The sequence below is a fragment of the Colossoma macropomum genome, unplaced genomic scaffold (assembly GCF_904425465.1).
Source record: "Colossoma macropomum unplaced genomic scaffold, Colossoma_macropomum, whole genome shotgun sequence".
Taxonomy (NCBI): domain Eukaryota; kingdom Metazoa; phylum Chordata; class Actinopteri; order Characiformes; family Serrasalmidae; genus Colossoma; species Colossoma macropomum.
The window spans coordinates 15893712-15921667 of record NW_023494786.1 but is presented as its reverse complement, the minus strand read 5'-3'; the positions used below and the strand labels follow the sequence as shown (position 1 = coordinate 15921667).

Below are 27956 nucleotides of genomic sequence, written 5' to 3'. Positions count from 1 at the left end.
ATCCGTATGATGGAGTTATTGTGGACATGAATGAATCTGTAAATAAATAAGGAACATGTTAACATTTCAGGGTAGGAGGGAAAAGTGGACAATAACATGCTTGCCTGTCCGCACCGGCGGGACGACCACTTTTAATATTTACCGGAAGTGATGTAAGATACAGGAGCGCGCGCTTCCACTGAAAGTTGGCGCCACGACTCTTGACAACAACACGGACTCGGAGTGGAGCTGCAGAAAGAGCTGTGATTTCATATTAAACAAAGAGCTTCGCTCACAACAAACAGTTTGAACAGACATGAGTGTTAAGCTGTCAGAGGGCGCGATTGAGGTTCGTGGCTTTAACGGGGTGCATAAAATGGATATAAGTGAAGAGTGTGAGTTATTTGATGCGAGGCCGAAAAGCAAAGCAGGGCCACGGCGATGCAGAGCAGCTCAGAGGTGTTAGCTTAGCTCGTTAGCTATAATGCTACCTGGATTAACTACAACATATAAGAGAAATGCGTGATTCAGTAAATATAAACTGCTGTCAATGTATTTGTATGTACTGTTGAGACGTATCCTACAGCATGAGTCTTCAGGTCTCCTCTGTCAGCTTGTTACGGACTGTTACGAACTTGCTAGCTAACGTCGTATAGCCGTTTGGTTAGTTAGCTAGTTACTGTTAATATGGGCGAGTTTTGAAGTGTGAATAAATGTTACATTTGGTGGTGTATATATTAGCTACAGTTATTCGTGCTAGAATTTCATTTTGTCCAGAGAGCATACAGCTGTGTGAATGTAGGTAACGTTTGTTACTGTTAGCTGGTGTTGGTTAGGTGAGAAGAGTGAGGGTGTCTGTCTCGGGTCCTGAAGTGCGGCAGAGTTTTCCCTCCATGAACATACGATTTAACTCACTTGTTAATTACCAGGTTTTTGCTCAGGGAAGTCGCCCGACTGTGTCAGTTAACGTTCATCAACATTGGGTTAGAATGTGATGTTTGTTAACCATGCGTAGCTGGTCAAACCTCCGGTCTTTTGTCAAGACAGTAACAGAGCCCGGGAGCCCCGTCCTATACAATGAAGAGCCGCAGTTTTATTGACACGGGTCAACAACAGTTACTGAGCGAGGCTGACAGAATGTTATTCTCCAAATGTGTCATGGTATCATATGATATTTAGATTAACATCAATAAGGTTAATTAATACTGTCTTAATGAATACTGGCGTTTTAAACTAAAGGAATATTTCACAAATCTGACATAGCTTGTTATTAGACCTGGTCTGCTCAGCTCTGGTCCTGGAGGGCTGATATTCAACACACTGGTGATTTTCCTTCTCAGACACCTGATCTGTTTTGAACTTTGGTTGATGTGTAGCTGTGGAATTACCAAACTGTGATGGACACTGGCACTTTACGACCTGAGTCGAAAATCACTGAATTGGACTGTTTGTTCCATTTTTGGAAAAAAAACTTGCGTATGGTAAACACCAAGCAGACTGAAAGCACATTCCCAGAAAGAAAATGTAATACTTATTTGATTTTTATGAATTCAGAACAGTCCAAATCTTCCCACAGATATAGTTTAGTTGCTTACATCAATAGGAGGTCTGTTTCAGAAAGATGATGCATCAGTTTTTTGTGTAGGCATGTATGTTCTACATTTGTTATTGTCTTCTTGTTACTCTACAGACGTGTACTACAGATGTGTTCTTTCGTTTCAGGCCCTGACCAAAGGTGGCAATGTTTCAAACCCAGTTCTTCAGTTGGTTGTAAGTATCTCCTTCTCCTTGGGGTGGAAGGCATTATTGATGTTAAATAACTTAAATAAGCAATTTCCATCAATAAGTAATTACAGTATTTTTTTATATTTGGACTTGGAACTTTTGTACATGCATTGTGACATACATCACTGTTTTGTTGCAGCGTATAGGTAACCTTTGTGTGAATTCTGTAATTGGTGTTAGTTAAGCCAAGTTTAAAAAAATCTATTTATAGATCTATTTATAATCTTATTATAATATTATATCTTATTATAATCTATTTATATATCTGTTTATAAGTGTTTAGTTGTTCATTGACACAAACCTAATGCCAAAAACAATTTTAATACTTGGAATAATTAAGAAGACACATTATATTAAATCATATTTTAATGCAGACCCTCTTGCATAGGCCAGATGTCCCTTGGAGTTAGTCTCTTGATCACAGTCTGAAAACCAGTGTGGATGTTTCAGCTTGTCTTTGAGCAGTCATAAAAAAAATACAGTCACAAACAATCAAACCTTTAGAGACAGTTGACCCCTAGTCTGTGATGATTGAATGCATCAGACTCATACAAAATGTAATACTTTTATGATACTGACTGAATTCCTTTGATAATACTGAGTATAGAAAACATCAGTGTCATTCAGAATGTCATTCAGCACCAGATTTTTTTTACCAATTTAGTCTTATTTTCATCTGTGAGCCTATAAGCATGCTTGTTAGATTGCTATTAATGTCAGTGTTTCTTAATTAGTGAAAAGGCCTTACAGCGCCCCCTCTGGCGCCAGTGGACACAGTCCAAGATATACTGAATATGTAACTGAAATACCTGAGGTTTTAAATGATGTAGATATTTATTGATAATTTTGTCCCAATTTATTGATTTTTCAAAGTTTTACTGTCCCACCCCTGTTCTGTTTGGTTTGTTACACTCTATGTTTATCCTCTAGGTTATGCCTGAATGTCTGTGTTTGAAGTGTTTAAAAATCTTAATTAAAAAGAATAATAATTAGCTAGGCATGATTGCACTGAATGGATTAGAGATCAGAAGATCTTATTTTGCTGCATTCTTCTGAAGTGTAAGATGATAAATTTGCCTGTCATCTGTAGAATATTCGAAAGATTGATGGAGGCAGTGGACCAGTGCGTTTTCGACTCATGATGAGCGACGGCCTTCATACCATGTCCTGTAAGTTGTGCAGTTTGTGTCTCCAATACCTTTTGTTTGCTTGCTCTTTGTTTTTGTATAGGGAATTCACCATATGAGTAACTGTAAAGGGAGCAATGTATATCCTGTAAGTAAAATGCGTTAAAATAAAGTGGAGAATGGCAAAGAGAAAGAAATCTGCCTTGCTTATTATCTTCTGTGATTTTTTTGTGCATCCCTTATCCTTTTTGTGGAGAATTGCTTTACTGTGAATATCTTTCCTTCCTTTACTTAGACAACAGTGACCTTAAGAGACATTTCGCCACAAATATATATGAGTATTTGGAGTAAACAAAGGCAGAGAAATAGACATAATTAAGCACACCGACATGTTTTGTGCATTGAGGTGCTAAAAGCAAAGCAATAGGATGTAGATAGGGGACTGTGGAGGGATTGGGTTTAAAATGATCAAAGAGCAGGGTGGGTGGGGGCCATGAATACACCCCTTCCCTCTTTTAATTTAGAGGGATATAAAAGTGTTGATGACATGCAAGCTCATGAATAAGTTATAGGGCAATTTCATTGCACATTAAGAAGCACTGTTGTCGTGCATTCTAATAACCTGTTCTCCCAGACATTACCAGGTTGTAGATATGAGCTAAAAATGTTACTAGTTTTCATACTTGCATACAGAAATGGCTGTGGAGGTGTTTATGCTTGTGTTATAATTTTAACTTATTTGTCTGATTTCTCTCTCCTGTGTGCAGCCTTCATGCTCTCCACACAGCTGAACTACCTGGCTGAACAAAATCTGGTAGCTCCAAACTGTGTGTGTTTGGTGAAGCGCAGTGTCACAAATGTCCTTAAGGATGGACGGTAAGAGCTCATCCGTTTTTCGAAACTAGTGTTCTAACATTTACAAGCTATTACCATAAACAATGTTTTGGGATGACAATGTCAAAATGAACATATAATAACATATAATTAATCTATCAGGCTATTTTTTTAAATTTGTGCCAGTCAAGCAATTTAAAAAAGTAAGTCTTTTATTCTGCAGTTTAATTTTCAGGCTGTAATTCTGTGCTGTAATGCTGATCATTTTGCCATTTTTACAGCTCTTCACATTTAATTTGAAATGGCTTGAATATCATTCCATAGTGGAAATTCAAACTTAGAAAGGAACCAAGTGAAAGGGAAGTACAATTTAAAAATTTTCATCCAGTGTCAGACCTGGGGTCATCATCTAAGGTTGTAATCATATGCCCTATTAGTTCTTTAAAAATGGCTCTGATTGTCATCAGTCATAATAAAGGTTGTCATGTTTAAAAAAACACATTTATTAAACAAATGTTTTGAACAACCAAGGTGGTGGAGAAATATGTGAACCCTAATATTTGGTATCTAGTAGCATCTTCTTTATTGGCAGTAACTTTACGCAAGTACTTTCTGTAGCTGACCAGTCCTGTGTGGTCTTTGGAAGTGATTTAGACCGATCTTTCTATGCAAAGCTCAGATCATGCTTATTTTTGGAATGCCTTGAGTGGCCTGCTTCAGTTCATGTCTCAGCATTTTAATGGGGTTAAGATCAGAACTCTGACTTGGCCGCTCTAAAATGTGGAATTTATGATGTGTGTTTGAGTTTTCGAGAGTACTGGTTTCCTCTTTTTTATCCTCCCATGACTAGCACTCAGGAACACTGCACCCTGGCCCCCTTTTGTTTTGATTGCATGGCAAGCCCTTGCATTGATCTTTGCTGGGCACCCCCTCCTGAAGTAGCAGCCATGCTGAATTTATGACATTGTTTTATCTGCCTGACTGAACTCACAGAGTCTCTTTAGAAATTCTTGTCACCATTTCTAGTCTGTGAGCATCAACATCTGAGGCCATACCACATCAATGATCTTCATTGTGTAAATCATATTGTTCTTAATGTTATAGCATTATAAATTATTTTGCATTTGTTGGATGTCAGTAGGATTGTTATCAAATGGAAGGCATTCGTGCAGAAATATGTATGATTACAAAATTAAGTTGTGCTCAAAATTCATGCTGTAAAGTCATTGTTTGTGTGAGGCAGGCCTGTGGTAATTATACTGGACATGGAGGTGGTCAAGCCTGCTGATCAGGTGGGAGGGAAAATAGGAGATCCAACTCCTTATGTGGAAGGTGAGCAAGTGCTGTACTATACTGGAAAAGGGATTGTTTGGCTGTATGTTTGCTTCTGACAGATTTGATGCATCAATATTTTGCTCCTTCAAAGAGCTACATCAAGCCTCCTAATGTATAACATTACTGAGCATTGCATTGTCTGTTTGTTGGTCATGCAGGTCAATCTAAGGCTCCACAGCCTGCAGCACCTGCTCCTTCTGCACGTCCACTTCAGCCTCAGAATGGAGGTGATGGTAAAGAGCACTTGCTTGAAATCTTAGATGGTTATTTACATGAGTTATTCACATTAAGAGCATATTACACCAGTGGGTTGCTTATGGTAATGTGCAATAGTAATACTATCTTCTTTTTATATCAGTTTTTTATTTTTTGGGTGCATATTTCAAGCCAATGCCCATATGTAGTGTGGTTGTGTAATGTAGGTCACCTTGTGCCTTCCCATAATTTTCCAGCAGGTGGCAGGATGCTTTGCACAGAGTTTAGAATACAAAATGCAGTGGCTGGTATAATGCATTTGTTAGTTGTGCTCAAAACATTTTAATTGGTCATAGCTTTTAAAGGGGTGCAGTGGATTTTTTTAATTTGACAGTTTGACAATTTTTCTAGCTTTTGAGAGCTCATTATCTTCAGGTATGTGAAATGCAGTCTAATTTTCCTTCTGGTATGTTAGGCAACGGAACAGATATTTAACAGCTCACAATTAAGTGTGACGTCCTGTAATGTGTAGATAGGAAAACATCATGATAAAATACTGTATAAAGATGTAAGAGATACCAGCCATTGTATTTTTCTTCTGACAGTATCTCATCAAAGAGTGCATTATTAGGAAATAAGTCTCTTTTCTTTTTTTTGGGCACAAGTGGTTTTTAGCCAGTTACAGTGGCGTTGTTTTTGCAGTTTTGAACTCTGTACAGTGTAGTGGATACTTAATTAACTCTAGCTGTCTCATTCAGGTTTATCTCTTTGCACACTTCAGTGGGTTTTTCTTTTGGCTCTGTTCTCATTAGGCCCTATGAACAGAGGCCCCAGTCGTGACTTTGGGAAGAAGCCCATGAGTGCGCCCAACACACCATCAGGCACCTCGAAAGTTGTGCCTATTGCCAGCCTTAACCCCTACCAGTCAAAGTGAGTTTGAATTTCTGTCTTGATGAACTGTTTTACTGTGTAGCTTCTGCTCCCATACAAATATGTGTAGTGCTGTTTGTTAATTGAGACTTTATCCTTAGATGGACAATTCGAGCACGTGTCACCAACAAGAGCGCCATTCGCACTTGGAGCAATTCTCGAGGAGATGGAAAGCTCTTTTCCATGGAGATTGTAGATGAGAGCGTAAGTATCAAATATCTAATCAGTTCAACATTTGTAATACTTGTCTGCTCACTAGTTTTTGTTATTTGCAGGGAGAGATTAGGGTTACTGGATTTAATCAAGAGGTGGACAAATTCTACTCCCTCATCGAACAGGGGAAGGTAAGGTAACATTCTGTTCACACTGGTCATTTTATAATCCTTTATTTTTATTTATTTATTTATTTTTTTTGGATAATCACTATTCAGTTACATGTCTGCTATCAAGCCTGTGTCCGATCGGGTTTCAAGCCATTTTTTCACGTATGCCATTGGACTCTCTGTTTTCTAATCTGTATTTTATGGGGGGTGTTTTGTAGTAGGTAGATTTTGTAGTAGATTTGTAGATTTTTTTTGCACTCTTACTCCTTTTCACTTCTGCAGTCTTTCTTGCACACGCTTGCCTCACAGTGGCATTTGTGCATTTGGAATCGCTTTAGCACTGAGTTTGAGAGAAACCGAGAATTAAAGCAGCAACAGCAGTAGAGGAACTTGGAGTGTACATGAGCAGAATGGACTCGAGTAGCAATAATAAATGCTGTTACATCAAATTTTTGAGTATGTAGTAGGCCTGGACGATATCTAAAAATAATTAGTATGAAATTTTCAAATTAAAAATCATGATTATTAAAGATGTCTATTAGGACTCACGCCCACACACTACTTAGAAGGGGAGCCCAATTTTCCAATTTATTTACAAGCTGTTTAACAGTACATTAGTCTTCTCTAATTCTCTGTTCTTTTCCCAAAATGCATATTATCTTTTACACATTGTGGGTTACACATCGGGTTAATTGTCCATCATCAGTGATATCAGATTACATTGTGCTGTTTGCTCAGGCCTAGCATGTAGTACTGGGGCTGAAAAAGTTGCAAGTGTGTGACTTAGATTATTTTTTTTGAATTCGCACAAATTCACACATCTGTGATATTGTTTGTTTATTTATTTTGTATTCACACAGGATTAATTTCTCCTAGCATGTTTTCATGTTGTAAAGCACGGGTGTGTTATAGATGTGTATATTACTTTCTTTCTGAAACTCAAGTCCTTAGTAACAAAGCAAAGCACTGTAAAACAGTATTGCCAATAATCCATCTCTGTTAGTGTTTTTTAAGTTTGCTTCGTATCTGAATGTTCCATCCCCCCCTGAAATTGCACCTCCAGAATGTAACTCTGTACCCATTAACGTAGAATGAAATTTTGAATTAGACGCAGGCAGAGAAGAAGCCGACTTTAGCCTTGTGTGTCCGTGCAGGTTTAGGTCTGGCTTTTCTCAAATTTATCAGTATCATTCAAGCCTGATCAGGTCAGGCTTCAGGTTTGCAAGTTCAAGCTTTAGTTTCAGACCTCTCATTGTTACTAGGTCTAAACGGGTCTTAAATATTCACCAACCAACACTCATCTTCATTGACATTTCTTTTTAAATTAGCTGACTTTATTTCAGTTATACAAATGTGGCGCTGTTATAAAATCCATGGAGTTGCATATCAAATGAGAAATTCTTGCCCAAATGTTCACTTGAAGGAAGTATCGCACAGTGTATATGCTGTGTTGTTTATCAGAGTCTAAATCGTCTTAGATGCTGTTCTCATGAGTGCTCAGTCTCAGGTTTGTATTTTTCTGCTTGTCTGCTCTGCAGGTGTATTACATCTCCAAGGGCAGCCTGAAGATTGCTAACAAACAGTATACATCTTTGAAGAATGACTATGAGATGACCCTGAACGGTGAGTCCACCATCATCCCCTGTGACGACAGCCAGGACGTTCCCATGGTGCAGTGTGACTTTGTCTCCATTGCTGACCTGGAAGCTCGGGACAAGGATGCCATCGTGGGTGAGTCTGCTAGCTGTGCGATAGCCATCATTAATAACAGACATTTTGATAATTAGCTGCAGCGGAGCGGACAGAGCAAGTCTGTGGCTCCCTGAGATGGATGTGTCACTGGCCCAGGAGGCTGCGGTAATTATAATAATGTTGATAAACGCAATATTAATAATACTGGTGACAGTAATAGCCTGTGGCGCAGATTGACTTTGTGTCCCTTTTGGAGAGCAGAGGGAGAAGATGCTGTCGCTGTTTGAATAAGGAAGTAATAAGCACATTAGTAATTACGGTAATGGCAGCAGGAGCATGGTAAGGTGCGGCAGGAATGTTTCTCTTGCAGGCTTTGAGTCAGGTGTTGGCAGTGATTTGTGAAATATTCTTAATGGTGCTCCAATGAGTCATAACGGCGTTAGATAAGTGGATTATGATGGCAGCTCTGAGGAGTGTGGGAGCTCGCTGTAATGAAGCTGTGACATGTTATTGGATTACACTCAGAATGAATGACAGTGTCCAATGTCATGCTGATAGACACAGGTAGATGTGTCAAAGTCATCTGAAGTATGTAAGGGATTACTGAAGTGGCAAGTAGACAAACAGGTAACAAGCACTGCCAGCCAGCATGCCAAATAGGAAACTAGTATGAAGCATGTCTGGGTAAACAGTTTGTTTTTATGTCTTTAGATGTGATTGGTGTTTGTAAGAGTGTGGAGGATGTGACTCGTATCACAACTAAGAACAGTCGTGAGGTGTCCAAGCGGAACATCCAGCTGATGGACATGTCTGGCAAAACTATCCAGGTCACCATGTGGGGGAAAGAGGTAAGAACAAACCTAATTTCAAAAATGTTGGAACAGTAGGTAAAATGCAAATTAAAACGAAAGCAGTGATTGACAAGTCTTACTTTCACCTGTATTTGAACAAAAAGAGTACAAAGACAAGATATTTATGTACTTTTTTCCTAAATTTTACCTTTTCAAATTTGTTCATTCATTGTGGTATGTGTGTTTTTTGTGCCTAATAAAATGTTTAGGGAAGCCAGAGAAATATCTGTGCGTAAAGGAAAAAACTGAAAACCACAAATGATGACCTCTTAGATAGCACTGCATTAAAAACTGGCATGTTTTTATGGGTATCAATGATGGGCTCAAGAATACTTAGAAAATCTTCATCGGGGTGGGGAGGGGTTTGTGAGAAACCTGCACACCATTAACGCTGAACACGTTTTGAAGCAACATATGCCGACGTTTAGTCCATGTCTTTTTCAGTGACACCCGTGTTATTGCAACATGAAAACACCAAGCCAAATTCTGCTCGTGTTAAAAAGCATGGTTGCATGTGCTAGACTGACTTGCCTGCGTCTAGATCTTTCTCCCACATGAAAACGTGTGTTTTATTAAGCTCAAAATATGACAAAGGCCATGTATGGTTGCACAGCTGAAGACTAGTATAACAGAAGAATGGCAAAAACATACATTTTCAAAACTGAGTCAGTTTGTGTTTAGTCTCCAAATTTTATTAAGTGTTAAAAGAAAAAGTGATGTAACGCAATGGTAAACATGCTCTCGTTCCAGCTTTTTTGGAGAGTGTTACAGGCATCAGATTTTAAATGAGGTGTATATTTACCGAAAAACAAATACATTCATAATTTAAAATATCAGATATTGTTTTTGTGGTATTTTCAATTTTATACAGGTCAAACAGAATTTTTAATAACTGCCTTCTGTTATTAGCGTTTTGTGTACTGTCCAAACCTTTTTGGAAATGGGTTGGAAACAGGTACAGATAAATGAGACCTTGCATAAATTCACACTTGTCTCTGGTTTAGTAATTTGCAAACTCTGTTGTGCAGTGTCACTCAGGACAAGCTGCATTGATCTGGTAACAGGTGGTGGCCTTTAATACATTGTTACCTTGACACTTGCCATCATGACGTCTAGCTTTAGATCAAGATGTTATCTGTAGAGTCTTACTTTGCTTATTTAAATACATATGTGTTCCTCATGTAATGCATCATGATAATAGGTAAGCATTGTTTCTTTTGTATATAACCCTGTATATAGGTGGTAGGGTGTAGAGCGTCTGTCCTATAGTCCTCTCCCCTGCTTCAATGTGTGAAAACGCCCTCTATCCAGTTTGCTGTGTAGTGTCACATGACAAAACCCACTGAGATTAGCTCAACCTCTATTATCGGGCTGCATGGCACTGGCTTTTTGTTTGCCCAGCAGATAGTCTTTGTCTTTAGGGATTTTCTGTGGAAAGCTAGATGTGCTGCTGCATAAACAACAATTACAGTAGGAATAAATGCCATGTATAGTATAGCACCGTAAACACTGAAATTAGATACTATATTTAGTTGTTGAGGATTCTGTGTAACTTTCTATTAAATGGTTTCTGCTTTGTTCCTGAGTTAAAAAATGAATAGTTTGTTCTTAATTATCATTTTGACTGGAAATTAAATAAATTTAGGGTGATCTTTGAGTTTTGCACAGTACTGTACGTGGAATCTGTTTCTGATCCAGGACTATCATTGCAAGCACTGATCTTTTTACCTATCTGTCTATTTAGGCAGAGACATTTGATGGCACTGGGCAACCCATCTTGGCCATAAAGGGTGCCAGGCTTTCTGACTTTGGAGGACGCTCGCTCTCTACACTCTACAGCAGTACACTGCTGATTAACCCTGACATGCCAGAGGCATACAAGCTGCGAGGCTGGTGAGTGAGACTTCTGAGCCTTAATTGGTGCTGATATCATTATTCAACCCAACCAAAAGAGTGCATTTGTGATATGGGAGAGATGTAGCTTTCTGGTATTACAGTGGGCAGCAAGAAGTGTAGATGTTTGATGGGAAGTAATAGAAGTGCTTTTCCTGTTTTTCTATTCAGTCAATGCTTTTGTCTGAATATACATGCAAATATATAAATTAATATATTCTGTAGTAGTGTTCTACTCTTATGATGATAATGACAACTATAATTCTTCTTCTTCTTCTTCTTCTTATTATTTTTATTATTATTATTATTATTATTATTTAGCACACTGATACTAGGTTTTGCACCATCTAACTTTGCAGTAGATCTCTTATGCTGCCACAATTAACAAGATAGAGATAGAGATCCACACATTCCGCAAAGAACAGATGGTAGAGACCCATTTTGTATTGTACTACTTGTGAGAATTGGGACATGCAAAAATAAAGCACTAAAATGCACGCTTCAGAAAACAGCAAGGGGAAGCATGCTCATGACTTTGATACCAAGATTAGCTTCGTCTGAGAGGATGCGCTGGGCTCCTCAATCAGTGCTGATATAAGAAAGCAAATCATCATTAATCCCACACTAAGATTTGCTGTTTCCCTTGTGACTTGCATGTAAATAGCACTTGTCTCTCAAGAACAGCAATGTACACTTCTTTTATTGTAGATTTGAAGCAGTAGAGCTAGAACAGGCAGCAAGTGAAAGTGTAATGTGGAGAAAATATGAGTGTATGTGTGTAACAGATAAACAGGGAGCTAAACTGGGTTGAGCCACATGCTCATGGCTGCCTCTATCATATGAGTGCAGGGGCCTTCTTATTCCTTAAAGACCTCTTTATTGGCTGTTTCTGCAAAGGAATTGAAAAGCAGTTATGACTCATGTTTCATCTTTTTTTCCCCATGCTTTCTCCTGCCAATTCAGTTATTTATTACCCAAATTATGGTACATAGTGTTTACCATATCCAGAAATAAACAAACAGCTTGTTTGTGTGGGGTGTGAATGCTTGGTATTTCATCTTACGGAGATGTCTAGTCTGCTCACAAAGCTGTGAGAGAGCTTATTTGCTATATAGCTGTATGATGTAAGCAGTTGAAAGTAGAGGCATAACCGTTTAGCGTTTAAACGTTTAATAATTAAAAATAAATCACTGGTTCTAAAACCTCACCCCTGGGAGAGGCAAAGATTTAAGATGTCAGCTTTTTGTGTTGCCCAGGACTGCACAATATATTGTTTCATAATCATAATCGTGATGTTGATCTTTGGAGTATTGTTATTGTGAATGGCTGCAATACACAAATAAACCCTCTTATAAATTACTTTTATTTGGTTATGTGTGTTTGCGTGCCATGAGGGTTTTTATATAAACTAATATATAAACTAACTTCAGGTGCTCCAGTTGAGTTTCTGTAGGTATTTTTCTTGATCAAGGCAGTCATGATTCATGCATATCATTTTAAACTGGTCTAAACCCTAACCTATAATCTTGTTTCAACAAAAATTTGCCAGTGTTTTTTAATATATTGCAGAGCATATCACCATTGCAATATGGTTTTAATTAGATTGGTATAGTTTTAGACATAATTCTGGGAGCTGCTGATTTCTTGGCTCATACTAAACCAAAATTCATCAATCTCAAAATTTCTGCAGACTTGTCTTGGCTTTACATCCAATCTTCCAGAAACTATCAAATTATCTGCAGGAGCCTGAACCTTAGTAATTATATAATATAATTACCTTTGTTAACTTGACCACCACAAGCCAATCAGTCATTTTGGATCACAGCATTGTTGACTAAAATAGCTGTGTAACTTATGAAGACTTTGATTCTGATGAAACTTGATAGGCTTATGTGTCGGAAGATTCTGCAGTAGATTGTCAATTTTGGTGATTGTAAGTCATTAGTGGGAGCTGTAAAAGCTAAATAGCCATTTTCTGGCATCCGTACATCCAACCAAGCTGAGATTTTGCATGCTGCACCTTTTGAGCTTAAAAATTGTCTTGACATTTGGAAAACTGTGACTGTCATCTGCCAGTCAAATTTCAGCAAGCATTCGACAGGCTTAACATTGACCATTTATTAGTATACTTTAATGGTGTGTCTGTGTAGGGACTCTCGATTTTCCAACAGTCTATTCTAGTATACCTCGTGCATCATTTCACTTGAGGACATGAAAATGGATTCAAATACTGCAGTTTAGTGAGCCTAATAACTTTCGATTACAAGTAATGTTTTTTAAGTAGTGTTTTATCTGTTGTAAATTGTTTAAAAACAACCAATTTCAAACTAGTCTTAAGATTTTGGTCTAATCATTTCTAAATTGGTCTTAAAATAAGAACTGGCATCTGTAGGTAAATAACATATAGGGAAAAAATGTGTTGACATTTTTGCCCCCCACAGTGGCCACATAGTAATCAATCATTGTGGCCTTGGCACTTCTGAATGAAATTACTAAACCTTGAAAATGGTTAGTCTCATCTCAAAATTTATGAATTGAGATTCAATTGAGACATGAAAATTTGACCCAGACTGGCCTTCAAGGCATGCCTCAGTGCACAGTGAGACATAAAATAATTAAAAGTCACTATTGCTGTTATTTTCCTCTTCCTACAGATAAATAACTGGTCCACTGTGATTCATTTTTTTAAGCTAGACAACTTTGTAATTACAAGTTCTGTCAGAAAATGCTTGTCTGGCATTTTGACTTATTTGTTCGAAGTCTGCAGCTTAGAATACCAATGTCAAAAGGTAAATATGTACTAAATTTGATCAAAAATCATAACATGTGAAGGCCTTTTGATTTGACTTATCATTTATCCTGTGTTGGAAAAGGCCCCAATCCGACATTAGACTTCATTGAGCTGGTTGGTACTTGGAACCCACAGATTGCTGCCTGTGGCTGTATTTTTTGTGTAATTATTTTTAGGGGGATCTGACAGTTTCATTTGTGTAACAAGGGCAGTGAAATGTGACTCATCATATTGAAATTGGGAGGAAACCTAACATGAATAAGCTGTAAAAGCACTCCTTGGTAGCTCTGTAGTCTTCTTACAAAGATTTCCAAAGGATTGAGGCTCTGTGTGGCCATTTTCACCAAGAGCTATGAATGGTCAGTGTTTTTAATTAGAATTTTGGCGCTTAAGTGAAGGGGTAGGCGTGTGTTCCATCCTGTGGTAGAGAGGAAGAAGAGTTGTCCTTTCTACTGTCCTCGCTTCACATGGGGGGGCAGGGATAATGAGCTATTAAATGTTGGCCAGTTGCACAGCGCATGGCTGGCTGGCCTGTCTTCTGAAGGCTCAGAGGCCTACTTTAGGCCCCCATCAATTAGCAGTGCAGGAGTAACGGATGGAGTGTTAACCTCAGCAGTGAGGAACTTTTACTGAGGCCTGCTGCTGATCGATAGCTCATCTTTTGATTTCTATATTCGGTGCATTGCCTCGTTCTCCAAAGCTGAAACTTTTCTTGTAGCTCGTCACAATGTCCAGCCTCCCAGTTATACCTATTCTCAACTGTGTCCGTCACTAAGAGTATATATTCCATTCATCTGAATAAGAATAAGCTTTTTAATGAAAGTGCATGCTTTGATCAGTTAATCAGGAGCCCTGGGGGAATACTCGACAACAAACTCCCTTGGGCCTTTTGAATCCACACGGTAAGGATAGGCTGTAGCACTCTTTCTCTTTGCTGGTCTGAAAGGCAAAATTTTTTTTTTAATCACTCTGTCATTAATCATATAGATGACATTTTTGATGTTTTTAACAGTTTAGTGTACAGATTTTATGCCTCTTAGATATTCTTACTGTAAAATTTCCTCAGTCTCACTCTGATGTAGCACTGTGAACACATGGAATACTGTTTCAGGCTCTTTAAATGAAAGAGGATTTGCATAAAATTTGGCTTTGCTCTGAGCATTAAATATGAGCTCTGTGGTGCAACTGTAATATCTGTGCTTTAACCAAGTATTTAATAATTAACAACAGTGTGAGATTGATTGATTAAAATATTCTTTATGTGTTTAATGTTTTATAGTTGCTCCAGCCTTTGTCAGTGGTCATTAATTAACTCCCTTATCCAAGGGAGGAAATTATTTGCCTTATGCTGCATCTATTACACTATTTGCAGATGCATTTCTGTCTTTCAGAACCTCCAGTTTTCTGCTTGCATACTGAGATATCAAACAATATTAAAAAATATCACTCAGATGTGATGGATACCTTAGGGTTGATCTCAGTACATCAATGTTCTGTGTCTTGCAAGTGGGGAATGTTCAGTTTGATTGGTCAGCTTGTGTTATAGCTTGGAATTAATGATTACCCCTGAAAATGTTGAATAACATGGTGCTATTGTGAGACCGTGGTTGTCCATTAGATGGCATCATAGGTTTGGTGGACTTGTGTCCTACTCTTCTAGCAGTGTCAGTCATGCTGTCTGTTCTGCATCGTCTTGCCTCAGTTGTTCTGTCCATTCATCAGTCTGTCTCTGTCTCTGCTGTGCACATAAGCATGTGTGGGTTAGTAATTATTCTCACTACCAGAGCCAGATGATGCCAAGGTAAACTGTTTACAATTAATGTTGTCATGATATAAATAGACATTTTATGGAAAATGTGTATCCCAAGACATTTTCATACGGTATGCATAACGTCAGGCCTTTGAGAACCTATACTCCTCTTAGTATTTTCTCAGCCGACACCCCTAGAAGAATTACGTTTGGACTGTGGTTTGTTCGGTTTACAGTTGAATTTAGGTATATGTATTTAAGTACTGTAAATGTCTTTTTCACTGTACTCTTGCTTTGTGGTCTGCATTTTAGAGCAGCTCAATAAGTTGGCATTTTCAGAAGAGAAGCTATAATAACGTCAATAAACCTTTATGTACCCCCCCCCCAATCCCCCTCCACTGTAGTGTCTCTCTGGTGCATGTCAGCACTGCAACCATTTCTGAATGATAACTGCTTTCGAGTGCGAAGTCTGCCACAGTCTTTTTGCAAATAACCATGGACAAGGACCTCATCACATTTAAAGAACGCTAATCACTCAGCCCTGCATTGTCACCGTGCATATGCCTACAACCTTTTACAATTGGGATCCCACTGAATCCCAGTGATAAGATGCCTCTCATTGTGTGGGTGTGTCATTTGCCCTACTTTTTAATGCTTTGCTATCATGGATGTGCTGTGAGTTTCCCCCCCCTTCTACTGTTGTTTCTGTCATGTGCCCTGTCATAACAGTATTTCTGTCCTTTGTTGTGTGTTTCCCTTCGACATATGACAGTCGGTTCCTCACCCAATCTCTCTTTCCCTCTTTTCTTCTCCAGTCTGTTCAGTTCTCCTCAGACATGCTGCACTGAGTCCTTGCCTGTCAGTTCAGCCTTCGAAAGTGCACGCCAGCTCCAATTTGTCCCTGCACTATCCTCCTACCATCCTCCCTCCTTTGTGCTATGGCCATGCTTATTCTTCTACATATACAGCTCAGTCAGCTATTTCCTGTCTGCCGTTTTTGGTCCTGCTATGTGATTCAGCAATGTTTTGTTTTTTTTTAAGGTTAAGCAGCTGCCAATTAGATATAACTAATGCATCTGTTCTTGGTTGCATTTATGGCTTCTCCCTCACCTTGCCCAAGTTGTTTTTATGGCTTTACCTCAATGGTCTCTGCAATTGTAATCCAAATAATTTCTCCTGAAAGCATTCTTAGCCATCATTTCCTGTGTTTTCCCCCTTAATGGAAATGACAAATAGTGCTCTTTTAATCAACCTACTTCTGATTAATTTTCATTTCATTATGGGCACTATATTTAGTCCATTACTCATACACAGGCAAAGCTGTGTAACAAAACAGAAGAAAGAGTAGAGCTGCAAGACCATGTGCCATGCTGGAGAATTAAACCCATTTTTCAGAGGGAGCTAAAATTGGCAGGACCCTGGATGCCAGGGCCACACGCTTCCTCGTTAATGGGGATATTTTCAATTAGTCATGCCTCCCAGAACAAGCCCTGAACCCCTGTATTTACCACCTCGTCTCACCCGTAGTACCCCAGCCCTCCAGGTTATAGATTAGAATGCTGTATTGATCTCTCACACTCCGTTCCAACCTGAATGGGCTTTGTTTCTCCGTCTCCCTCACAATCCCCCCCCCATCCCTCCTCATAGCCACTCTGGAGCACCCCAAGCGCTCAGTGAAAATGGGTTTCTGATTTCACCATCACAACCCTGACCCCATCTCACTCAACTGTCCCTGTGCTGTTGATTCATTTCACACGTAGCGTTGCTGCTGCTGTTTTTAGTCTTTTTCCCACCTACAGCTGTAACTCTGCTTTTTTGTTATCTCCCTAGTTGCAGAGTTAAGATGCAATGAATTCAGCTGAATGAGTGGAAAAGCCAGTACCATTTTAAGAAATTACTTTTCCCCCCCGGAGGCATATCATGGCATTTCTGACCACAGTCTGGAATGTTTTATTTCCTATGATGACAGGTATGATAAAGAGGGCCATGCCCTTGATGGACAGTCCATGACTGAGATGAGGGGAGGTGGAGGCAGCGGTCCCACCAACTGGAAGACCCTGGCAGATGTCAAAAATGAACACCTGGGCCATGGAGACAAGGTAAACAGATTTCTGAGTTGTATTCTATTCAAGAAGCTTCAGTACAAATTTGCAGTAGATACAAAAATAATTTGACTGTTCGTTGATTTATGACCAGTCCCATTCCGGATTTTCCTGTTCCACCTTAAATGGAGCAGCAGTTACATTCTGGTGCCTCAAGTGTCAGTACTGCTGAACTATTTAAGGTGGAATGGGAAAGTTCAGCTAGCTACCTACTGAGACATTAGCATTCTATTAGCGATTTTTTTTTTATGGTTGTTTATGAAGAAAATGACAAATACATTAAAAATACATTAAACTAAGACAATTCAATGGTTATCATAATTTTTAACTGAGAAAATACTAATTTGTGGGTCCTTTGGTTGCTCACGCAGCCATCTTGCCAGTTCTTCTTTTTTTCTCATAACACTCCATTTGGAGTGTGCCTCTGAAAAGCCTCCATTTGGAGGGCCATGCAGCCCTGATACTTCGCCCTACCCCTCTATCTCAACAAAATCGGGACACCCTACCCATAGGCATGTATGCGCAAAATGGAGGGCTAAGGACTAAGTGGTAGGGGCAAGGGGTGAAATGGGATTGGGCATTAATGTGTATATATTAAGTGTTAAAGTTATCTGAGCATGCATTAGAGAGACAACTTCTGTGCTGCAGTGATTCTCATTAAGGCTTTCCACTGTGTTATACTCTTAAGATAATTAAAATGAGTTAACACGGCCCTTTCCTTAAATCTTGTTTGAAAGTTTGGACATTGTTGTAACCTTCACAATATTTTTATGTTCCGTCCCTTGTAAATACAAATTCTGTAGCACCTCCAGCAAAAAACAGCGGAAAAAAAAATACTGAAAGGTTTAGGTCTGGTACTTTGGTCCTGCACTGAAATTTCAAAAGAAATCTAATGTTAAGGCAAAGTCTGTAGCGTTGAGTGCTTGTCATTCAGAATTATTGGCACACTCGGCAAAGATCAATGCAAAATGCTAAAATGTACACTATGGATCAGTGTCCTTCAGGAATACCAGACTTTGACAGTGTTATAGGCAGCCAAGATTCCCAGAGCCTTGGGAAGAAAAACATACTTCACAATGAGCATTAAAATGCAGCAGCCTGCCTTTTTTTGTATCATTTTATTTGTGTATTCTATGATGTGTTCCATGTTAATGGATGGTTAAGGATGCTTGGCTGGTGTTGTGCTCCCAGATTTATACCCTTATACCCCAGTGAAACAGGAAGTTATGGCTCACCACTGAAGAGTTCCTGAAGACTTGTTTATAGCAATTTATGCTTGTCTTATCGAAGTAGTAATAATCCTGGAGGGAATCCTATGTTGACTGGCAGTAAAATGTGAAACTTTGCTAAGCTAGGAATTTTAGAAATCGTGTTCAAAGTGAGTTGGCACTGAGCTGCAGTCTGATCTATTTCTGCTCATTAATCACAGACAGTAATGCCCTTCCCACCTGGCCTTCCCAAGGTATACACTTAAGAATTACTCACATTTATCGCTGAGATGGAGAGGACAGATTAGTGGGACTCAATTTATTGAGCTTGATAATTAAGAGATTATGCTTCAGATAAGCTGCATAATAAATCTGCTCTTGTCTACTGGATTTGTAGTCATGGCAATGAGTGTTGCACACAAAACCATGGCAGGAGATACTTAACAAATTTGTTTGCGACTGATTTATCTTTGAATTTGCTTATTCTTCCAAATTAAAATAGCAGTCAGGATGATTGGAGTTTTGATTGTTCTTTATCCTTGTGAAGTTCCTCTTTCATTACTTTTTACATGTTTTACATGGCAGGCTGGTAACAATAGCAGCATCACATCAGTTCCAGATTCCATTGTACATATTATTTAGCCCTGGATGCCATCAGGTTGGCAAAGCAGTGCTAGTGAAATATTTTAAAGCCCAAAAAAGGGTCACCGAAAAAGGGTGAAGAACCCCTCGATTATGTCTTTAAAATAGTATTTCTGTTGAATTTTAATACTGTCCTAACATGGATCTTTCACTGCATTGCACCAGCAACAGGGCAAGAATGGAGACTCACATTTGTTGCACACATTCGAACTGAGTACGACTTATGAGGAAAGCACTGAGAATATAGAGCTTAAATGTGCCCTTTACCTTAAGTTGCTTATTGTTTTTTGTTATCAGAAGGAAAATGCTATTTTGCTGCTTTATCCAACTGCCCTCATAAGGGGTTAACTAGTTATTGCTTGATTGGAACTGCTGCCTCCTCTTTCCATTTGAATATGTAAGCATCTCAAGATATATATTCCCTAGCCATACTAGGGATCCAGCATTATCCAGTCTCTCCTTTACCATAGAATCTAATAATCCAAGTCACATACCCAGTAGTCCAATTTTTCTTTTCCACAACCAACAGAATAGACATTGCAAGCACAACATCAAGACACTGATTGTTGTCTATGGTGTTTGTGTTTACTGTGAAACTGCTTTTATTCTGGTTTTCTTTAGTCACTGACTGCCAGATCAGTCAGAACCTCCGCTGTTGCCGTTCCCAAGTGTTAATGTATGTTCTAGCCAAAGCGTGAAGTCTAGCACAAAGCACAGTTCTACTCTTCTAGTATATTTTTTTTGCTTCTTGCTGTATGCTAGCAGCATGCCAGTAGTTTCTAAGTAGAAACATAAGATGCTGATTTCCATGCTAAATTATGCCTTCTAGACACGATCAAAGCAGCTATGGACTATATCGGTTTATAGTCCTGTTGCAGCAGCGGTACTCAAAGATGTGTTGTGTATGCTAGGCTAATGGTAATCCAGTAGTGGTGGTGCAAGTTACCTTGTAGACTCCCTCCTGCACCCTCACTCATAAAGATTTTAGAGGGAAGGCTCTGTTTACCCCGGCTACACCAAACAGTCTCGCATTCCCACATTTGTGACAGTTTCTATCAAATGTTATGTGCTTTGTCATTTTTGTGATTTCTCTGTTGATGGTGGATGATGTTTTCTGATGCCTTATTGTTGCATGTGCCATTGGTTGAATTTAAGGGGATGTTATTATTTATGAAGGAGAGATGCGATTATGTAGGCAGAAGAAAGAATGCTCAGAGATGAGAGAGAATAGCGAATTATCAGAACAGAGAAGTGATGTTTTTAAGAGTATCTGCAGAGGGATACATACAGAAAGAACAACAGAATAAAGCTTTCTGCTATCACAATGAGAGGAAGAGAGAGTGGGAAAAATGGAGGACTGCTTATAAATAAGCTAGAACTGAATTATTGAATAAAAATACCCTGACTGGGTGCTGTTAATTTATTGTAGATCTGTAAAGAGTTTGTGGGACATTTTAAGTTACATTGGCAAGCCGACGAAGCTGCAGGGACCTGGACGTAAATAATCATCACCCTTCTCCTCACACTATTATGACAAATTACTTGTATATTTATGAACTACTATCTGCACTCAATTGAGATTTATACGCCTCCTACTTTATTTTTTATCCTAGTCATCAGAAACCTAAAAAAAAAGGAGTTACAAATTATGCATCATAAACTCCTTTAAGAACAGTTCACACTGCTTTGTAGTATTCATTTGTAACATTTTGCTGTGGCTAACATACAGGCTGTTTAGGTGTCCTCTGTGTGTGCACTGGAGCATTTATAAAGAACAAACACTTGTATAGGTTTTCTGTGCGGACCATTTTAGTAGCGTTTGTGGCACACAAAGCTGAATGTGCATAGGGGAAATCAGATCTGTTTTCTCTCTCCTCTCTAAGCGTTTTCTGCAGGGTTGGGAGCTTTTAACTTAGCTGTTTGTATCGCAGGCCTGTTTGCCCCTAAATTCATTTGTGTCTTGGCATAGCAGTCCATAGTCAAGTTAACTCCTTTAGCTCCTGTTGAGATAGGGATGCTGGAGTTGGACAGAACCTAGTCGTTATGGCAGATTTGTGGTCCAAGCTGACTGAGAAACCCTTATGCCTCTTTTTTTTTTCCCCTTCCTCTCTTATTCTCTCAATAACGCACTCTCCCTCAAACAAAGATCTTAGCATGCCTTTATGCTCTCTTGTGCTCAGTTATGACAAAAGGTCAAGCCACCAAAAACACTCGGCTGCGCTGCTGTAATTAATTGTTCTTGTCACATAGTCTTTGTGTTGGTCTCCCACTCCAACAAGGCCATGTTGGTCTCCTGACACTCAGCACGGGTTAAGGTTTATGCTCATCTACTTCTTTCATGCTCATCTACTTCTGCCCTCCTGTACTCTTAACCATCATAAGTTAAGATAAATGTAGCCGCAAATGGTGCTGGTTTACCATGAAAGGGCAGCCATTATAACAATCAAATCCTGCTTTCCATCCTCTGGCATCATTTTGCAGTAAAGTGAATGAAAAGATAATTATACAGGCATTCACTTGATTAATTACTGCTTTTTTGGAGAGGCTAAAATGTTCAGGCAGATTTTTTTTTCCAAATGAAATGACAGTAATTTACAGAGAGGTTCTGTTTATTGAGTAGCAAGCGTTTTCCCCTCTTGCTTTCTGCCATTGTCACTCACCACTCCCTGGAGGCTTTACATTTATTTGAAGTGACGCAGAATATCAATTCTACCCCTTCTAGAAGTTAATTGGGGTCAAATTCCCAAAGCGTAGCAACAGAATGGTCAGCAGTGAACCTGTTATGAGAGAAATCAATTATAGTTGCTTTTGTTTTTGTTTTCATTGCTCATTTCCTTAGAAAACGCGGGGTTAAGACTTTGCCAGAGGCCTCTGTGTAGATTGTGGTCTAAACAGGGATGAAAGTCCTGTTTGCATGAAGAATGCAGTGTTCTGAAAGGTGAAATGCACTCTTTTCCTCCCTGGCTTTTATTAGAGAATCAATTTTACACTATAAATATGAGTCGAGACTTTCTGATTATGAAAGAGGGCTTTATAATCCTTTTGAGGAGCAAAATACCATGTGCAATCTACCATGTATCCCTGGGGTGAATCCGAATTCAGCTGGAGTGTGTATGGGCTTTGTTTTTGTTTGCTTTTCTTTAGAGTACTGAGCTGCTTATTTTTCTCTTTTAAAGAGCAGTGGTCACTGCTGAGTTGTTCTCTGGCCTAGTCGCCCACCTCTCTTACTATAGAAATGGCTCTCCTCTTCTGAGGCTTGCTGAGTGAGCAAGCTGTTACAAGTGCAGTTTAAAACAGCACAATGTCCTTAGCTGACTCTCCTCCTCCATGGCCTTTGTTGCTCCTGGGTTTAGTTCTCTCTCCAACCCCCCTCCATCCCTGTGGCTGTCTTTATTTATTCCAGAGTCACTTCTAGTTAGAAAACTAAACAAGCAGCATTAATTTCGAATTACGGTTGTCATCTCCAGCCCTTTTGACGTTTTTCCTTGTGTCATGTGCCAGAGTTCTTTTGCATACGTTTATCTCTGAGCCCCAAAAAAGCATCCGCCAGGTGCCGCCTGCTACTGTGTTCCACCTTGCCTCCAGTCTAATTCCAAAGATGTTTGTTTATGCATGCTCTGCTCTTTAAATACCATGCTTTAACTGAGCAAGCAGGTTACTAATTTTTTTAAGTAGACGTATGATGCTTACCTACATTTTAAAGTTTGGATTACTACACTTTTTATTCGATGGTTAATGAAGTCAGGTTGACAATGGAAATAAAAGCGCAGTGTTCTGATGTTGCATAGTAAATAGGATGTCTTGCACTATGATTAAAATTGTTCCACTCTTAGGCTTGTGCATTATATGATGTATTCCTTGTTAATTGATGTAAGTCATCTCTCTTTAGGCAGATTACTTCTCTTGTGTTGGCACCATTGTGTATATGAGGAAGGAGAACTGTCTATACCAGGCCTGTCCTAGCAAAGACTGCAACAAGAAGGTGGTGGACCAGCAGAATGGCATGTACCGCTGTGAGAAGTGCGACAAAGAGTTTCCTGACTTCAAATATCGTCTCATGCTCTCTGTGAGTCTTTCTCTCTCGCTCTCACTCTCACCCATCTATTTCTGTTGCCCTTTCTTAAACAGTAGATTTCAGTTGTCCTTGTCTTCCCTTCTCCTGAAGCTTCCTTAGAATGGAGTGCCACTCTTTTCTTGGTCGTGCTCTGTTGTGTACTTTTATCCCCCTTTCCTTTTCTCAGCTTCTTTCTCCCCCGTCTCAGCTCGATCCTTCTGTTCTGGCATTGCCTCAGTTATCCCTGTTTGCCCCTAAAATAGTAATTTCAGAAATAGATTAGTATTCCCCAGTGTAAGCAAGCCACATGCTCTAAATGTTTAGTGGCTGTTTTGGAGCCATTTAATTTTTACTTTTCATTCTTATTCTGTTTAGATTGTTTTTGGTTAATTGCTCTTTTTCCTCCATGCTACTGCTTATTTTGCAGATATGTGCAGAAATGCACACAAATGAGGGCATTTTTTTCCCATTCCCTACTGCTAGTCTGCAAAATGATTTTAAAAATAGGAGCATTAAAATATTAAAACTCATTTAGTCAGCAGGCCCAGCTCTTGCAGCCAGACATGTGAAATAAGCCGATTTTCCTTTTTGTTTTGCATCCCTTGCTAGTCAGCACATCGAGGTTCTCCATAACACTGTAGTAAAAGCATATGTTTGCACCAAGCACAACATAAATGTGTCTTGGCACTGTTTGCTTTGCATGAATCTCTCTGCCAAATCTTTTTCAACAATACCTATATTCAGAGGAGGTGTCATGAAATGGTTCATCAGACCATTGAAATTTGGATTGAATGTTTTTGTTCCTGTCTATGCTGACTCAACTTATCATGCTCTCTCACTTTCCAGGCAAATATTGCAGATTTTAGTGACAACCAGTGGGTGACATGCTTTCAAGACAGTGCTGAAACCCTCTTGGGCCAGAAAGCAGATTATATTGGCCAACTCAAGGACTCGGTGAGTTTCTTTTTCCCTCTGTTTCTATTTCTTTCTCTTTCTCTGGTACATGAAAGTGTGGCCTCAGGGACTGGCCAGTGCAGTCGAAAGCCTCATGGAGCAGCACATTGTCACTGAATTTTGATTCTGTCTGTGGTGTTGAGACATAAACCAGGTGTGTGTTTTCTCTCTAAATGAGGCCCCCCCAGGGCCTCATTTAAAGAGGTTGACTATCTGTATTAGTTTAGCTTCAGACCTGACTAGCTCACTCTGTTTTCTTTCTTCTCTTTTATATTCTTGCACAGAATGAGGCTGCGTTTGACGAGGTCTTCCAGCATGCCAACTTCAACACTTTTGTCTTCCGAAATCGGGTGAAGTTGGAGACCTACAACGTAAGTACAGCCTTAATTGGGTCTTTTTGTTGTTTGATCATATCGCTTAACCAGAGAAATGAAGTTGTGAAGTTGCTCATTATTCCACAAAGCCTCTGCTCCATTGTGTTCCTATGCAGTGCAGCCCTCTCTGAGGTGGGATTGTAGCTTATTTGTCACTTCATTCAAGCCCAAAAGCTGAGTTGAGGAAGGCATCATTTTTGGCTCAAAACTGAACAAAACCAGTACCAGTCTGTTGTGCACTGTTTATTGTGCTCCAGAAAAATACAAAAATTGCCTCCATTGCTTTGTAACTATTTTTGCGTCAATGCCTGGGTTTGCACAGATGGTGCTGTGAAAGTAACATGCTCTCTCTCAACACAGGCTCATTCACATAGAGTTGTGTGAATAGGGCAGATTAGTTTGAATTGCAGGGGCATTAGTTTGGCGTTTGGGGGCAGATTAGTTTGAATTGTTGCGTTGTGAAGGCTGTGGAGACTAAAAGGATGCTGTTAACCCTATGTTCCAAAGGGGACTCGGAGGAGTTTAAACTGAGCATATGTCCCATTCTGATGTCTTTCTTGAGCACAAATTTTGTATCTTTAGTAGAGAGAGGTGGATATCTGCAACTTCAGAGTGTTCACTCTGTTTTTTCCACTGTGGTTCTACCTGTGTAAAAGGTATTACAAGTCAAAATGGTATCCTGCCTCAGAGTGAAAGATAAGATAGTGTAAGGAATAGCTTGATTTCTGTTTTTTAATCAGTTTAGCTGTATGGCAAGGCAGCAGGCAGGCTCTGACTAATAAGGTTTATATTATCCTTGAGGGAAATTTGCACTCATCTTTAGTGGTACATCAATATCCACATTCCCGCCATAGAGTAGTTAGAGAAAGATTGTTAAATTACATGATATAATGGAATCGGGCCACAAACCTTTCTCAGCAAATTTGAAGGTGACTCTAAACTCAGCTCTGTGAAAACAGTATATCAAAACATTGATAGCCTGCTTATTCAAACGTTGGTAGCCTATATTGATCTCAAATAATTTTTAAAGGGACATTTTTAGGTATAAGCAGATATAGCTTTTGATAAGGTCTGATTTTGCAGGAAGGAAAGTATGGAGAAAGAGGACTGTGATATGTAGGTAGAGTGGGGGAAAATAAAAATAAAATAGTCATGAGTTCTTGATGAATTGAGCATAATTGGACTGCAAGAGAATGCTTTCTAGGATGCTTTCATAGTGGGTGGTGTGGTAAAAATTCATATCACAGTTTTTTTTTTTTTTAATCTGTTTTTTAAGAACAGTATTCACTGAAGTGAATCTAAACCCATATCTATATTTATTTTGAACATTAACAAGATTTGCAAGTTAACAACTGCTTCTCTGGGCCCAGCAATAACAGTTGTCAAAAACCACACACATCCAAATTTCAAATATCCAAAAGGTTCTTTGTCTCATACGTGCGTCCAAGACGTGATTAATTATGCAACCACCAGTGATTGCTGTAATTTCGTAAATATTACAAGTCACTGTCATCATCAGTAGCAGATGAGATGCTGTGGAGCCTCGGCTTGTTGTGAGGACCAGGCCCCGAGATTGCGCGTCATCTGAGACAGCTGACTGAGGATGGCGGCACCACAGGTGCAAAAGGAAACAGAAGCACAGGAGGTGGCCTGGTGTCCAAGCTAGGCTAAACCCAAGAGACCATTAGTTCCTTCCACTGTTAAAGACAAAGTGGACCAAGTTACTTCTACACAGTGAGAGGTGATCAGGGGACTGCTGTGTTTTCAATTTTCACTTAGAACATGGCTCAAAAGACTCACTCAGCCATTCAGCTAAAAGGGTTAAGTGTGTTTTGCACTGACGCTGCGTTATCTGCGCTTATTTGTGATATCGATATGAAGGTTATGACAAAACTCAAATAACATCTGGTTAGATTGGGATAAAGTGATTGGGCTTTGTACTATAGGAGATCACAAATATTGTATTGCCATTAATCTGTACCTCTTGGCCAGCATTACAATTAATACCGCTACATGAGTGAATAGGCCTTTTCACCTCCTTTAAGCGCATAGAGGCTGATGTTTATGGTAAGGAATGTTTAAATCCGCTGTTAGCTGAAGCCAGGTTTAAAGGGAGCAGTTGAGACTTCTGTTAGCTTCAACTACTAGCTTTGGCATTTCAGCCAAGCACCTTTCTCTGCACTCCTCAGGGAACTGCACATTCCCTGCACAGCTCATGCTGAGTTTGTGGTGGAAAAGCAGCAGGTGAACTTAGAGAGGAAATGGTACTGGTAGTGTTTTTGGTCTTTATTTTGCTGTTTGTGAAATTTGGATTGATGTGTCTTCTTTTCTCTCTAGGATGAATCTCGCATTAAGGTGACTGTGGTGGAGGCTAAACCTGTGGACCACAAAGAGTATAGCAAGAGGCTCATCATGAACATCAGGAAGACTGCAGTGCAGTAGAGAACTGCCGCCAACACCAAGAATGCTGTTCAGCACTTAGATCAGCTCTTCATTTTGTGACCTAAAGTATAAGTGTGCTGTTCAGTGATGTTTGTCTTTGTATTATTTAGTTTGTTTTGTTTTACTTTGTCTTACGATCTGCTAATACTGATTTACCAAGCGAAAGCATCCTTTTTTGTTGTTTTAAAGCACTCACAGATGCTTAAGTTATGCTGAAGAGTGCAGCAGCAGTGGGGTTCAGGACATGCAGTTGTCCCTATATGTTAGCAGATTATAAGGAGCGCTGCTGACATTTTAGTAGTGGATAAGAGGGTTTGAGCGAAGGATTTTTGAAGATGAAAACGGGTAGGATGAGGAGAGTGGGGCAGACATACAGGTCAGTTTGTGCACACATGCATCACTTGTGTGTCTGTCTTTAAGTTGGCTGGTGGCAGGAGGGAATTGGCTGCCCTTTGCTAGCATTTTGGTGCGGCAGCCCAGTCAGTAGGCTTCTGTCTCAGAGCATGCCTGGCATGGACCTGGGCAGCACTGATAAGCTTGCGTGTACACACACCCACACCATCATGCACACACATTTAAAGTCAATTGGACTTCCCAGAGACAGATGCACTCTGTTTATGTAGATATTTTCTTCTTTTCTTTTCTGGACAAGTACATTTTGACAAAATGAGAAATAAAGTTTTTGAGAGACCTGC

At 39.4% G+C, this 27956-nt stretch overlaps 1 protein-coding gene across 2 annotated transcripts; it reads left to right on the top strand.

Moving 5' to 3' along the window:
• The first annotated feature begins 174 nt into the window (after nt 1-174).
• rpa1 (replication protein A1) lies at nt 175-27956 on the top strand. Of its 2 annotated transcripts, none has more exons than XM_036562080.1 (17): nt 175-328; nt 1702-1749; nt 2855-2933; nt 3659-3767; nt 4969-5057; nt 5219-5287; nt 6068-6185; nt 6287-6389; nt 6461-6529; nt 8047-8239; nt 8912-9048; nt 10796-10944; nt 17455-17584; nt 23327-23503; nt 24338-24445; nt 24730-24816; nt 27157-27956. In XM_036562080.1, exons 1-17 carry the CDS (start codon nt 296-298, stop codon nt 27259-27261), a joined length of 1803 nt encoding a protein of 600 aa, XP_036417973.1. In that variant the 5' UTR covers nt 175-295; the 3' UTR covers nt 27262-27956. The 2 variants fall into 2 exon arrangements, with proteins under 2 accessions (XP_036417973.1, XP_036417967.1); XM_036562074.1 differs by having other exon boundaries at nt 5219-5293.

What these genes read in the sequence shown, in the direction of transcription:
- rpa1 (XM_036562074.1), top strand. Translation starts at nt 296, where the DNA reads ATGAGTGTTAAGCTGTCAGAGGGCGCGATTGAG. An exon ending in TGTCAGAGGGCGCGATTGAG is followed by an intron (nt 329 to 1,701) that starts GTTCGTGGCTTT and finishes CTTTCGTTTCAG; the next exon opens with GCCCTGACCAAAGGTGGCAA. An exon ending in CTTAACCCCTACCAGTCAAA is followed by an intron (nt 6,186 to 6,286) that starts GTGAGTTTGAAT and finishes CTTTATCCTTAG; the next exon opens with ATGGACAATTCGAGCACGTG.